We start from the raw sequence: 14,215 nt of genomic DNA, 5'->3' as shown, positions 1-14,215 counted from the left end.
ACTTATTTATTTAGTGCTTTTTTAGAAAGAAAACTCCAGTAGATTTTCTACTTGCTTTTGAAAACATTACTCTAAACTGTTTTTGGTAACTGTGGCACTTTACCAATCTATATTCTTCTGTCCTATCTGGCTATTTTGTAATACCTTCAGAATTTAAAGGTGTTAAAACAAAGGCTTATACAGAAGTTGAAATGGTGTCTGTTTGATACTTTGCATAAAATACATTAATTATAGCGGATTCTCAAAAACTAATAAGGTTTATTTTGAAGGTTGTTGTTTTTTAAGACAATGAGTGATGTGAAAGTGAAAACCGAAATACTAGTACGGTAGGCTGTACATGAACATAGGAGGTGGTTTGTTTTTTCTGTGTTTAGGACGCGTCCGCCTGCGAGACCCAGAATGCTCCGCGCCGAGCAAAGATGGAAGAACCCAGCAGCTGCGGGAGAACAATGTTTTGGCTCTAGATATTAAAAAACGGACAGCTGAGGGTAAACCACGCAAGCCAAAGCAGCAGGGTCATGGTCCTGCACCGGTAAGATAAATTTATAAAATCCAACTTTGGTTACAGGGTCGGCGGGAGCTGTGTTTGAACTCCTCGTACGGGACAGACAACAAAGCGGAGCGCAGCAACGTTACCGCTAGTTAGCGGCTAAGTTAGCCGTCTCGGCTAGTCGGGCGAGCATCATTGTTCGCTGGGGTTGTGTGGGCCGTTTGTTATGGGTCATGCCCGTGTTGTCGCTCCCATCGTTTACAATCGGTTAACTGTCCGGGAAACAAAGCCAACATTTAAAGAAGCCCCTCAATAATAGCACACGATGTAAGTTGTAGTCATTTATTTCATCTTCCGACTCAAAACAGCTTTTGTCCTTGATCATTTCTCCACCTCACAGATTTAGGTTGGCTTGTGTGTACCTCTGTGGTGATACCTGCCTCTAATTCAAATATTCAAACCCAGCGTTAAGAAAAAAGTACTTAACTAACTTTGTTCAGATGCTTTGAAAGAAATGTCTCTCTTCGTATTACAGTCGTTTTCCCATTCGTATTCGCATCATTCGGCGTTTTTCTCATCGTAAATCTGCTTGCTGTTATTGCATGGCGATATTAATTATTGCCTGCTCCTGCATCACAAAGAAGGGCCCCGCAAGAGTCGTTAGCCAGATGGTTAGCCAGGGAGCTAATTTCATAGAAGACGAACGGTAGTTTTCCTAAATGTCCATATGGGAGCACACAGTTTATCTGCTTTAGCGCATTAAAAAAACCCATAGTTAAGTACTTCGACTAAGTTTGATTTACTTATTTATTTATTTTATTTACAAAGTTGGATTTTTGCTAGCTGAGTTGGTTATTTCTGCTAGCGTACCCCAAGAGGCTGCAGGCAGAAAGCACTCGCGGAGTGGTGAGAGACATGTTCAACATATAATTGTATTTTTGTCCGGTTGTATTATTATCCTGGGAATCATAATGTAAACAGACATCTTAGCAAATATTGGTAAAATTAGATTTGGATGTAAATAATGACATTTTAACTCCTGATCTTGTTCAGATGCGTGCATTTGGCTCCAGCCTGAGTATGTTTACATGCACACTAATATCTTGGTTATGTGTTAGATGTAAACATCCCATTCTGGTTTCAGAAACTGGAAATACTACCTGGAGCTCTCTGTGATGGAACTTGCTTTGTGGTCTAGTACACGGTGGGTCAGATAATAAACGGGTCCTGTGTTCATGCATTATCCTCACTATGATCAAAACTGGCATACTAGCATGTGCTCGGATCTGTTCCCCTTGGTTGCTGTTGTTTATGTAGCAGCCACGTAATTACACCATCAGCCTTTCTAATACAGCCCGTGTGAGCTCTCGTTGATAAGCTCATTCAAATAGGATGACTGGGTCAGACAGCACCATCAAACAGATTAACATACAAGTTCAATCCTGTCCCCACTTCTCATGTTGTGACCAGAACAGCTCTGGCTGTCACCTTTTTGTCCTGTAAAATATCGAGCACGCACACAGTAATTGGGAAAAGAATTTTGCACAGTGTACCACCAGCTTATTTGCACTTGTCATTGTTCGAGACTGTAGCCTTTTGTTGACCCACAAATCGTCACTTTAATCCGACTAAGCGTCTAGTTGTGAGATCAGAGACCGTGACACCGATTCCTGTAGGCTAAGCTTAACCGGCTCCATAACTGTTGTCTATTGACTATTATTTGTATGTCCTCACATCCTGATAGCTAGTTATAGTTATCCTTTAAAGTTTATTGTGATTATGTAATATTATAGTCCTGCTGTCATTCTTTTCCTCACAGGATCACATTGATTTTCACCACATAGTTTTCCTGCCCGCCAGCCTTCACCATGAGCATCATTCAAGACAAACTAGGGAATGAATTCCTGCGCTGCAACGGGAGCATGGACTCCAGTTTTGGAGCAGGCATGATTATGTTCAGCCATCTCCCACCTGTCACCAGCTTCACACGGCTGGCTGCCCATTCCGTAATGCAGGACCTTCCACCTCAAGAAATGATCCTGAAGAAGGAGCGTGACTCCCCTGATTGCACCATGGACAACCAGGCTGGCAGCCTGGGATGTGCAGGTGTGGGAGACTATGTTCACACTATAGGTATCAAGCAGGAGAAGCTGACAGAGCACGATTATCGCTTGCCTCTCTACCCTGGTGGCCTGGTAAAGAGCACAGAGCTGCTGGAGGTGAATGTTGGTAACAACCAAGATTTATTGGTGCACGATCTCAACATGGGCAGTGTAAGTATTTCTGAGAGGATTGCAGACTGTGATTCATTTCTAGCAGTTTTGTAAGTGAGTCATACATGTGTATGATTTTTTAAAAGTTGAATTTCTTCCCATTATCAGGTTATAGATACAAATATTTTAAAAAGTCATTTAATTTATTAAAGTAATCAATGGTTTTTCTTGAAGCATTTTTGAGCCTTCGCTGGACAAAACAAGAGAACAATCACTTGCGTTATTTTCTGAACTTATTCCCCCGAATGTACCAAAACAAAGATTTGCAATAACATTTAGAAATATTGAATTTTACACCATATATAACAAAGAAATTGAGCATAAAATCCTTAATTGTTTGTGTTCTAATCACAAGTTGGGCGTTAAATCTATTGACGGCATGAAATGCAAAGTAGTTTCTCTTTCTGGTTAGAAGGGTGACGTCATCCAGCCTCGGCATGAATGAGAACGTCGTGGCGAGGACACAGCTGTCTTGTTTGAGCACGTGCTTCATTTCAGATCTCCTTTGTGTTCATTCAGATACAAATATACACATCCATGTTCTCCTAACAATAGCAAGCCGTCAGAGTTCGCCAGTGTTGTTTATGGAAAAACAGCCAATTATTGTCTTCATTGAGCAGCATTCATTTAAAATTGATGTTTAACATTTTTTGTTACACAACATTGGGAGCCTTTAGAATCCACAGATTTTCATAGCAAGTTGCAGTAAAAGAGTGTTTTATAAATGTAATACTTTAAAAAAAGAAAAAAAAAGAAAAAAAGAAATTGCTTAATAATTATCATAAGATAGTGAAAAATATTTACATTTTACCAGATGTTTTTTTCCTTTTCTGGTAATAAACCAATGCCTACAAAATGTTGTCTTTTAAATACTCCATAGTCTAGACAAAATTGGACCCTTTTTATTTTGGTTGGACTTTCCCCAGATTGACCTAAAGACTGGGCTGATTTGAAAACAGCAGGTGCACCCACATTTGTCCCGCCAGCCTCCATATGGCAGTGAGGAGAGTAGTGTGCTTACTGGGAAAGAAATTGCAGGGCAGGAAGGCAAACAAATAGAAGAAAAGGCACTCATTTTCCTGTTCTCTGAATTAATGGCATTCGTTGCAGTGAAGTTTACTAAGAAGTTGTCATTTTGAATGTTTAGTTTGCAAAGTGTGCAGTTTCGTAAGAATAGTAGATGAAAAGTGGTGAGTTAGAGGCTGCTAAACCATAAAAGAACAATAAATTCTGCCCACTAGAACCACATCTTGCGCAATCACTTTCCAAGAGACAATTACAAGAGATTGTCCAAGCGTTTTGTTTGTTTGCATAAGCAGCAAACGTGGATCTGTTTGCGTGATAGTTTGAGACTGCAGGCCTTTAACCTTCAATCAAGTGATTTTTCTTGTCATGGCTCGCTCTCACGGCCCTCTCCCTCTCCTATTGTCATCCTCACAGCTGCCAAGTCAGTTAGAAAAGGAGCCCACTGGGAAAAAAGGTCGAAGGTCAAATGGTGATGGACAGGAGGGTAAACCAAGAAAGAAGAGAAGTGACGCAAAGGTTTGTCTTGTATTTATAAAACTGAATGCAACCATATTTTAGTTAGTCCTCATCACATCAATAATTATCACAAAGAACATACAAGTGTGCTAATTTGCTTTTGGCAGAAACAAAAAAAAAAAAGAATGTCGGGGGGGGGGTGCATAAAAAAATGATTGGCACAAAGTATTTTGTCTATTTCAATCAACTTTAATCAAAGCAATGCAAAGTGAAGTAATACAATCACTTTACATTTAATACAGTTTTGTTACTGGACCAGAGATTTCAATGTATTTACAAACATCTGTTTCATTTCAATTCTGTTGTGAGTTACATGGAGCTTTAAGTGCAAGTTGAGTTTAATGTTGAAAAAATAGATTATGCATTTTGAGTTAGAAGATTTTACCAATTGCAAAAAAGTGCAATATTTTTCAGACAGTGATATTTTAGATACATTCTGTAGAGAATGTATCTAGAGAAAGATGGCTAATTGTTACCCATCCCCCTCTCTCTTGTATTGTTCTATAGCAGTCAGTGATGCTGAATGCAGATGGAGGTAACCTGTCTCCAGGATCCAGGCCTCACATGTGTGAACATTGCAATGCATCCTTCAGAAGCTCCTATCATCTACGCAGACACGTTCTCATTCACACAGGTATTGTAGTGTGTCGATTTCACCACAGTGCTTAGATTTTTCTGCTCTGTGCATTTCCTTGTGGGTTATCTCAGTGGTTAGCACAATAAATACAAGGAAGGAAATGATGATGTCATTTGGCAGATGCTGCATTGGCCCATGCATCGTAGCTTATTGCTTTTCTACTGTAATATTATCTTCAAATAGTTCTTTGTCCAGTATTTACTAAGTGCTTTGGATTAATCAAATCTATTGAATTTGCTTCATTTAATAGAGGTTATCCCAGGCCATGAGCTTCACTGCTATCCTAACATTCAGGTTGTTTTAGATGCTCTTTGTTCGTGAAAGGCAAACACAAATATGATGCGAGGCCTATCCTCTACCTGTACAGCCTTTTATCACTACTCATCATAGGGGAACCCATGCCTTTTTTCTATAATTAAGCTTAATTGTAAATGTGTTGTTTGCTGCTTACAAGGGCACATGATCGCACTAGCTGCCACTTCTAAATTAAATCCATCTTCTTTTAAGGTTTTGTATTACAGTTTCTGGTTACAATAAAGCTTAATCCATTTGCTGATTGAAGTTCCTGTAAATAAAAATAAAATCCCTGTATGTGTGCATAAGTGCACATGCTGGTTAATCTTTCTGTCTCGTTATCAAGTAAAATATAATTTGGCTCCTCCAGACCTTGTCTGAGAAATGTTTTATTTCCTTTGTTTGCTCTTTGTCTGAATGTTTAGCTGTGGTGTGATAAATGTATCGTCATAGACGATAGAAAATTGATTAAAAGAGCAGGCCAGGAGCTAGTGTTAATGTGCCAGATCTCCTTTGGGGTGTACAGAGAGAAAACCCAAATTTCTATTGTAGAATTTGATGTGGAAGATCATCCCTGAAGTGCTAAGTGCAGAAGGGGCAGATTTTAGGAGTTTTCTGTTGAGGAGTCCAAGCTTTAAGGTGGCACATTTGATGAGGAGCATACCATAAGCATTATGTCATTAATGGGATTTTTGCTTCGTGAGTTAATCTACAGAGGTAAGGCTGACAATGCAGAGTTCTACTACACACTTAAGGTGTACCTTACATATCTCCCCATCCGTCCACTTTGTGTCACTTAATTGTGTCCGTATCATGGATTGTGTGTACCAACATGAGGTGGGTCTAAAGCGCAGAAGTTTTTGACCTGCACAAACATCCAGCTGATTCTCCAAATTTTCCTCCTTCCTTGAAAATGAAATTCACATTTAGTGTTTTGGCTTAATGGAGGTACACTAGTGGAGATTGCAGAGGCATAAGTACAAGAGGTCAGATCAGGACTTCCACAGCACTTTCTAAAAGTGGCAGGTGTGCTGAAAGTCACTCTGTATTTTCAGGAAGAGGGTTTTTAAGTTGAGATTTGAATAAATTTAAATTGAGAATGGTCTTTGATTTTTGTGCGCTGCTTCCTTTTTAATAAACAGACCTCATACATGCCTTTTATAAAAAGAAAAGTTAGAGAAGAAGTTTTTCTTTCTCTCTTCCTTAAAACAATGGGCTTTACTCTAAGAGGCAAAATTGAGAGAATAAGGTATGGTAAGCACCTCTGAAATCCAGTGCCGTGTGTTGCAATAGCAGTGACACACCCACACACACACATTTTGTGTTGAGTGAGCCAGGTATTTGTTCAAGCTGCCAGACTGCCAAAGTTGAATAAACACCTTTATGACACACAGACGGCTTGTAAATACTGTCCTCAATTGCGTAAGTTGTGCATGGGTACGTGTTATGTGTATATCCTGCTTTAAAGAACTATATCACATGAGTTATTATAACATCACAGTGATCATGTGATCTTATTTCAGGTGAAAGACCCTTTAGATGCACTCAGTGCAACATGAGTTTCATTCAGAAGTACCTTCTCCAGCGACACGAGAAAATCCACAGTGGTGAGTAATTTATGACAACTAATCATATGACCCAGGGGCCTAATGCAAACTCGAGTCATTATGTGTTTTTTACCACACTAAAGGATGACTAACCTGTAGAGTGTCTGTTTTTGTGTAACAGGAGAGAAGCCATTTAGCTGTGACCAGTGCAACATGCGGTTTATTCAGAAATACCACATGGAAAGACACAAAAGGACGCACAGTGGAGAAAAGCCGTACAGATGTGAGACCTGCCAACAGGTTTGTGAACTAATTAAAGCCTCCTCTTTGCTATCCATCAAAAGGGTTTATTGGTACTGTTGTTATTTTAAAATAAGTTGAGTCATTTTTAAATGCAACTCGTGTTGTTTCAGTATTTTTCTCGGACAGACCGACTGCTTAAGCACAAGCGAACCTGTGGAGAAGCCATAAAGAAGGGGCTGGATCCTGGCATGATGGACTTGAGTTGTGTAGAAATGGGTAATGGCAGCTATGGGATCACTCAGGGAAATGCTGGGAGTGGCGGTAGGAAGAGGGGAAGGTCTAAAAATTCTGGAGAGGGAGGGGAGCGCAAAAAGAAGAAGGGAGATGGAGGGGGGTTGAGGGCATCCCACATGCATGGGGCTGTATCTGGAGGCTATACTATCCATGAATACTCACTGGAGAATCAAGCGGTTTCTTCCTCTACTGAGCCAGACCCTAGAATGCAACAAGGCCACAACGGCCAAGCTCCAAAGATGGCATTCAAAAAGGCCAATCGTAAGGGCTTGGATAAAGCAGGTCTGGGACAGGTCAAAGCAGGTACGTTGGAGCAGGGTGGGGGTATGGATGGCCTTGGGCTCCTGCAGGGTAATGGGGCTAAAGTCGGACCCGCCAGCAGCAATTACGATGACGCCATGCAGTTTCTGAAGAAGCGTCGCTACCTTCAAGCAGCAAACAATGCAAACGCCTCGGGACCTCCTGTAGCTGGAGGATCTAGCACTGAGTATGATGTAAGCATCCACTTGTCTTCCCAGCCTTCTGTAATCCAGGGTGGCATTTCTGGTGTAATGGACAGCGATGCTTCTCTTAGTCTTGACAAGTCAGGGATCCCTGATGAAGTGTTGCAGAGTCTGCTGGACCATTATGCCCAGAAACCTGATAACTCACACCAGGATGTTCACTTCGACATCAATGACCAACATGTGGCACTGAACCCTACCACATCTGATGGTGCTGACATCAGCCACAACACCAACACACCCAGCCCATCAGGAGACAAGACTGTGATGATGCACGAATACTCCCGCTTCCTGCTGCAAGCTTTGGAGCGCACCAGCCACAGTGCAGGCTTCCCTCTGGGACCTCCTGCCTCAGGACCCTTCACTGGTTCCCACCCAGGAAATCCCATCTACGCTGACAAGAACATCTACACTACGTCCCCACTGGAGTGCGGGTTTGGCCAGTCGCTGCCTTCGCTGTCCTCCTCTGTGCCAAAGTCTCACTTTGCGATGCTGACAGGCTCCTCACCACAGCACAGCTTCCACCTGGGCAGCCTGGAGGCCTCCACACACCAGCAGCTCACCCCTTCTCAGGAGCTCACCGAACAGATGGAGAAACAGCACTCCTCCACTCCCCCTTCATCCTACCAGATCAGCCCATCTGACCTGAGTAGCCAGAAGGACCACCCGCCTGTCAAAAATGGTACAGCGGCAGCCTACCCTCTGGCCCCCTCGCAGGATCTGGCCTCTCTGGACTCCTCTAAGCCTTCCTACCAGATTGAAAACTTTGCCCAGGCCTTTGGCTCCCAGTTTAAGTCAGATGGCAGAGGCTTGTCTTACGGCACTGACTCTGGCAGGGAGGTGGATCACAGGATACGGACACCTGTGTCTGAATTCTCAGGGTATAGTAGTTTGTTATCTGATGTCAATGAGCCAGTAAGTACAGGTTCCAAAACTCCGACAAGCCAAAGCTACAGATGAGAGCCTGAGAACGAGTAAATGCTCTGTTGTTAAAGTTGATGTCCTTATTTTAATTTTTCAGTGCTCCTATTTTATTATTATTATTGTTATTTTTTTAAGTGACATCTATATTTTAATTATACTGATGCTTTGTCTTTGTGCCCACTCCTCTTCCTGCAATGAGCCTGGAAGGCTTCCTGCAAATGCAAGTTTTTTATTATTCTTTTTTTTTTTAAGTATCTGTAATTTTAAGTTAAATATGTACTTTACTGTTTATTCTGGTCACATTAGTGACATTAGGTTTGGTCATTAATTATGAACTTTTTCAGTAAGTGTAGGGTAAGAGCCAGACGTATTTCTTTTTCAACGAGCTGAAGTGTTTGAGCAATCAACTTTACAACATAGAAATAACCACGATGGCAGGGATTAGCCCAGAATAAAACTAGCAAAAAAAAACAAAATAAAACGTGTTTGTCTGTTACAAGGTTAAAGTATTACTCAGGAAAAAGTGAGAAAGGAGAGGCTTACGAGGTGCAGTGAGCACTCTTTTCAGAAGTGTAAATTTGCGACTTCAAAGATGATATTTCTTATGTTTTATTACTTGTTGAATGAGTGTGACATAAACTGACTGCTGCCAGCTCACTTGAACACTGAGAACACTTTCTACTTGGCTATATAGAGATTATGGTACTTTAATGTCAATGTGAAACTCATGTTTGCTTCAATAAGGGCCATATATAAATACATATATCTATATATATATATTTATAAAAATATATATTATGTAAAAGAACAGTTTTAATCATTCTGGGCATCTTCCAATCCAAATTGAGGAAGAAAGGGGGCTGGTTCAGGGGTCAAATGTTGTCCTTGGTGTATTTTTGGAGAACAAAAATGATGTTAAGGCTTTTCTTTGGCCAATAGAGGTTGCTGTTGGACAGCGATAGAATGGCCTTCCCCTTTTCCTCTTCTGTTCTTCCTCTTATTTCAATTAGCACTTTGAACCGATTTCTTACATTGAGTAAAGTACCATGTCGGATCAAGGAAGCTCAAACATCAGACATGTTGTATGCAGATGGGGGTTCTTGGGGCTGAGCATATGGGATGAGGGGAGGGTTGATATGGGAAAACTGGGATTTGATCTTTCTCCTCCTGTTTTTAGGGAGGGGTTAGAAATGCTAATATTTAATTGGGATAATGTAAATGTAATTCAAACCCCCTAGTTTTAGTTTGACTTGTTACTCGAGTTTATCAGCTTTGCTTTCATATTGACTTTAATGACAAAATGTGATAGTGATCAAGTATTTCTTCAGCTCAGAAACATGTATACACATAGAGAAATATGTTGTATACATTTAGAGCTTTTGCTTGTGCTGGCAGTACCAAGCCTGTTTGTCCTGTTAGAAATTGGGTGCCTATTCCTTAGAAGTACAGCAACAAAATATTGTCTCGTAAATGTTTAATGTAATTTCTCGCTGGTTTGGAAATGTACTTTATGTAAAGACAACAACATAACAATAACTGCGCTGTCTTCCATAGAAACGACTGGCCCCGAATGCTGGAAATTATATCACTTTGCTGACCGAGTCGCTGAACCCCTTTGTGCCCTAATGGCCTCATTTAAGCAATCATCAAACATGGCAGACTGAATGCAATGCTGTAATATCTGAAATAATATGTTGCCATGTTGAGGCAAGAATTTGCCTCACGTATACCTCATATCACAGTAATCCAGGGACAAAAGGAGTGACGGTGTGACGTATGTAGCAGAAATGCTGTTGTGTGTGGAAAAACGTCATGATTCTGTGCGACTGTTTTAAAACATTTGTGTACATGACATTTGTACATGTGACCCATTAAGATGCTGTTTCTGTAAATGTCTCTTGCCAACCAGTGTTCAGTCTCTTAAGTTCAACCTCCTCTCGCCCTCACATCTTATTTTTGCCATATTGTTTCGGTGTTCTTGTTTACAAAAAATGTACGAAACACTACACATTACTGAATTGTTACCCCTGTATAAAATTAATTTTGCTACCCTTTTTTTTTTTAATAACAGCCAGATGTTTGCAGCTGATATCTTTCACTTTTATGTTCTTTCAAGTTCATGTGACACATTTCGCGAGGTTGATTGTCCAACGAATTAAGAACTGACAGTAGGAGAAAAATAATAAAAATTGTTACCAAGAAAACTGATTTGTTTCAAAGTTCTTATCAAATGTGTAGTTACTCATAATGAAGATCTTGGCACATTAGTGTAGTATAATGTATAAGAGGCTTACTAACGCTAGATAGAAAGATAGACATCACCATCTAGTGACAGCAAGCAGTTCTTTAAATAACTCATTTCTTTGGAAGGGGTGGGGCGGGAGTTGCATAAACAGCACAGACTCTAAAATGAGTTTGATAGATCATGTGTTTGTGACTATATGATTATCATTTTTGACAAAGCATATAATAATTAAGGCTGGATCAGGTGACAAAGGTTTCTTCCTGTTGAAGGGGAGTTTTTCCTTTCCACTGTCAACAAAATACTTGTTCATAGGGGGTCATCTGATTGTTGGGCTTTTCTCTTTATTATTGTAGTGTCTTTACAATATAAAGCACCTTGAGGCCACTGTTGTTGTGACTTGGGACTACATAAATAAAATTGAATTAAATTGTGTTCAGGAAACAGATTTGTAACCAGTGAGTTCCTAAGGAGGCCTAATGGGAAGATTAGTTTGCTATTTGTTAATGAAAGATGAATCAGATTACATTCGATACACTGGTGTACATACACTCACGGGACACAGGTTGCCAGTAAATGGACTGATTCTTATGTAGCACTTTTCTACTCTCCCGGAGTACTCGAAACGCTGTATACAACATGCCCCATTCACACAACCACTTCTAAACTCAAGTGCAAACTAATAAATATTCACACACATTCACACCCCGATGAACACATCGGAGGGCAACTTGGGGTTAGTATCTTGCCCAAGGATGTTTGGAATGCAGACTGGAATTGAACCACGAACCGTCCACTCAGTAGCGGATCTGCTCTAACACCTGAGCCACACTCACCCCAGTACCAGGTTGGACCCACTTTTGCCTTCAGAACTTCTTTAATTCTTTGTGGTATAGATTCAACAAGGTGCAGCTTTAATCTGAGATGTTGGTCCAGGTTGACATGATGGTATCACAGTCCATTCATGATGGAACGCAGGTTTTCATGTTTATGCAACATTCTGACCTTTTAATCCAAATCCTGCATCAGGTTGCGAAACAACAGACCAGCTAACATTTTTCCAGTCTTCTGTTGTTCAGTTTTGGTGAGCCTGTGGAAACCACAGCCTCAGCTATCTGTTCTTAGCTGACGGGAGTGGCACCCATGTGGTCTGATGCTGGAGCCCATCTACTTTAAGGTTCAAAATGTGGTGTGTTTAGAGATGCTCTTCTGCATATGTTGGTTTTAATGTTTGAGTTACTTTTACCTTACTAACAGCTTAAAATGGTCGGGCCATTCTTGTCTGACATCAACAAAGTGTTTTCAACTAGAGAACTGCCGCTTGCTGGACATTTTATTTTTTGGACCCTTCTCTATAAACCGTAGAAATGTTTGTTTGGGTAAATCCCCAAAATATCGTCAATTTCTCAAATACACAGACCATTCCATCAGGTAACAACAACATCAAAGTCACTTTTATGACCTTTCTTTTCCATTTTGTTGCTTGCTTTGAACTTCAGCAGGTTGTGTTGACCATGGCTATATGCCTAAATCCACTCAGCTGCTGCCGTGTGATTGGCTGATTACACATTTGAGGTAACAAGAAGTTGAACAGGTGTACCTAACAAAGTAGCTGGTGAGCATATATGACAGAAATAAAAGGAAAAGCAGCAGTAAATGTAAATCGTGTTTTGTGGACAATTGAAGAATCCTTTTACTTCTGCTCGTCCACATTTGTCACTTTCCGTGACAGCTTAAATGACATGGCACGGATTGTTTTAAATGCCACGAACATTCAAAACTATACTTACTTTGACTGGGTTACAAACATCTGTGTGTTATTGATGATAGACTACTGTGGAAGTAAATGGATTCGAGGCACTGTGTGCTTCAGATGAGAATAACCTTTAACTTTACCTCAGGGGAGGGTGATACTTTTCATTTCCCCCTTATTACCTATGAGGGGAATTAAACTGCTTCCTTATATAGAAATGGGAACCAGACTGTTTTTCTGTCACCACAAACAAAACTTAGCTGACTTCTAGGTGAAGTTTACCTAGGTTATGTTGTCCACACCCAGACTTACTAGCTCCATCTTGTTAATAAATTACTGGATTTTCTATCAAACAATGACAGATGTTCCCATTCAGTTGATTTATTTCAAACTTTGACGTTACCATAGGGTCATTATTGATGCTGAATTGTTGAAAGGAAGACCTAAATGTTGAAGCAATGAATTTGTGGGCAGAAGTGATTAAATTTTATTAGTAAAGTCATGTGTTGCTCGGAAAAGCAGTAACCTACAGCATTGTTGCGTTTGGCTGAACAGTTGTTAACCCTGTGGGAAGGTTGGCAAACAGGCTGTGAACTCTGTCCTATGTGCTCTTGTTGACTCCTCCTGCTTTCAGAGGATGCAGATCTGTTGGAAGGGTGGATGAGAGAGTGACGTGCATGATGTTCTTATCTGTAGAGCTGAGAAATGGCCACCTATTGCATTGTGTACTCAGTGAGATAGCGTATGGGGAAATACAGCAATAAAGAGAGGGAGTGAGTTTTAAAGAGGCTGTTTGTTCTGTGGCTGTCTCCTTCACAGCGACAGATCATAATGACTTTGGGGACTCAGGTGTTCCTCGTGTCCATATTTCAGGTTTGAGAATAGGATGAACAGATCCCTACAAAGAAAAGAAAGAAAACAAATAGTCACTGTACAAATCTAACATTTGTTTTGTAAAGGACAAATACACCAAATTATGTTAGAAAGCAAGCAACGCTACATGAAAGCTAGAGTTTGATTTTAGGGTATAGCTGTTTTTGTGAAAGTACTACTTCAGCTCGTGTTCTGTAAAATAATCATGTGTGTGATTATTAGGGCTGCATTGACAGATCAGTGAATGTCCTCATGTTTCTTGTGAGACTCACATGTTGATGTAAATCACAATGTAGGAGGGATGCCAATTCAGTGTGTCCCCACATAAAGAGGGACACCTAGTCACCATATGAAGACACTGCGGTAAATGTCCTTGTGAGGAGAGTCGTGGTGCTGGATGCCAGTCACTGTTGAATTTCTTGTGGTTCTAGCTTTTGTTTGGTAGTTTTGTGCCTGCTGCTTTTTGATCTCACCACTTGTTTTTAGATTGGGCTCCTGCACAGGAAGTATATTCTAAAATGCAATATATTTCCCCTCTTTGCTGTGTGAATTACCTATTTGCTTCTTCTGCCTCTCTGCTTTGTCAGTTTTAATCATTTG

The 14,215-nt window shown here is 40.5% G+C and overlaps 1 protein-coding gene across 3 annotated transcripts; it reads left to right on the top strand.

The window, feature by feature from the left end:
• Positions 1 to 377: 377 nt before the first annotated feature.
• On the top strand, positions 378 to 10,951 carry znf281a (zinc finger protein 281a). 3 transcript variants are annotated; one of them, XM_080905090.1, is made up of 8 exons: positions 397 to 532; positions 1,635 to 1,694; positions 2,310 to 2,763; positions 4,204 to 4,305; positions 4,813 to 4,939; positions 6,760 to 6,843; positions 6,965 to 7,083; positions 7,197 to 10,951. In XM_080905090.1, the coding sequence occupies exons 3-8, from the start codon at positions 2,359 to 2,361 to the stop codon at positions 8,781 to 8,783; spliced, it is 2,424 nt and encodes an 807-aa protein (XP_080761216.1). In that variant the 5' UTR covers positions 397 to 532; positions 1,635 to 1,694; positions 2,310 to 2,358; the 3' UTR covers positions 8,784 to 10,951. The 3 variants fall into 3 exon arrangements, with proteins under 3 accessions (XP_080761217.1, XP_080761215.1, XP_080761216.1); XM_080905091.1 differs by lacking the exon at positions 1,635 to 1,694 and having other exon boundaries at positions 378 to 532; positions 4,816 to 4,939; XM_080905089.1 differs by lacking the exon at positions 1,635 to 1,694 and having other exon boundaries at positions 378 to 532.
• The last annotated feature ends 3,264 nt before the right edge of the window (positions 10,952 to 14,215 follow it).

This window comes from Rhamphochromis sp. 'chilingali' (genome assembly GCF_963969265.1).
Source record: "Rhamphochromis sp. 'chilingali' genome assembly, chromosome: 15".
NCBI lineage: Eukaryota > Metazoa > Chordata > Actinopteri > Cichliformes > Cichlidae > Rhamphochromis > Rhamphochromis sp. 'chilingali'.
Note: the sequence above shows the minus strand (reverse complement) of the source record. Positions and strands in the feature narration are given on the sequence as shown.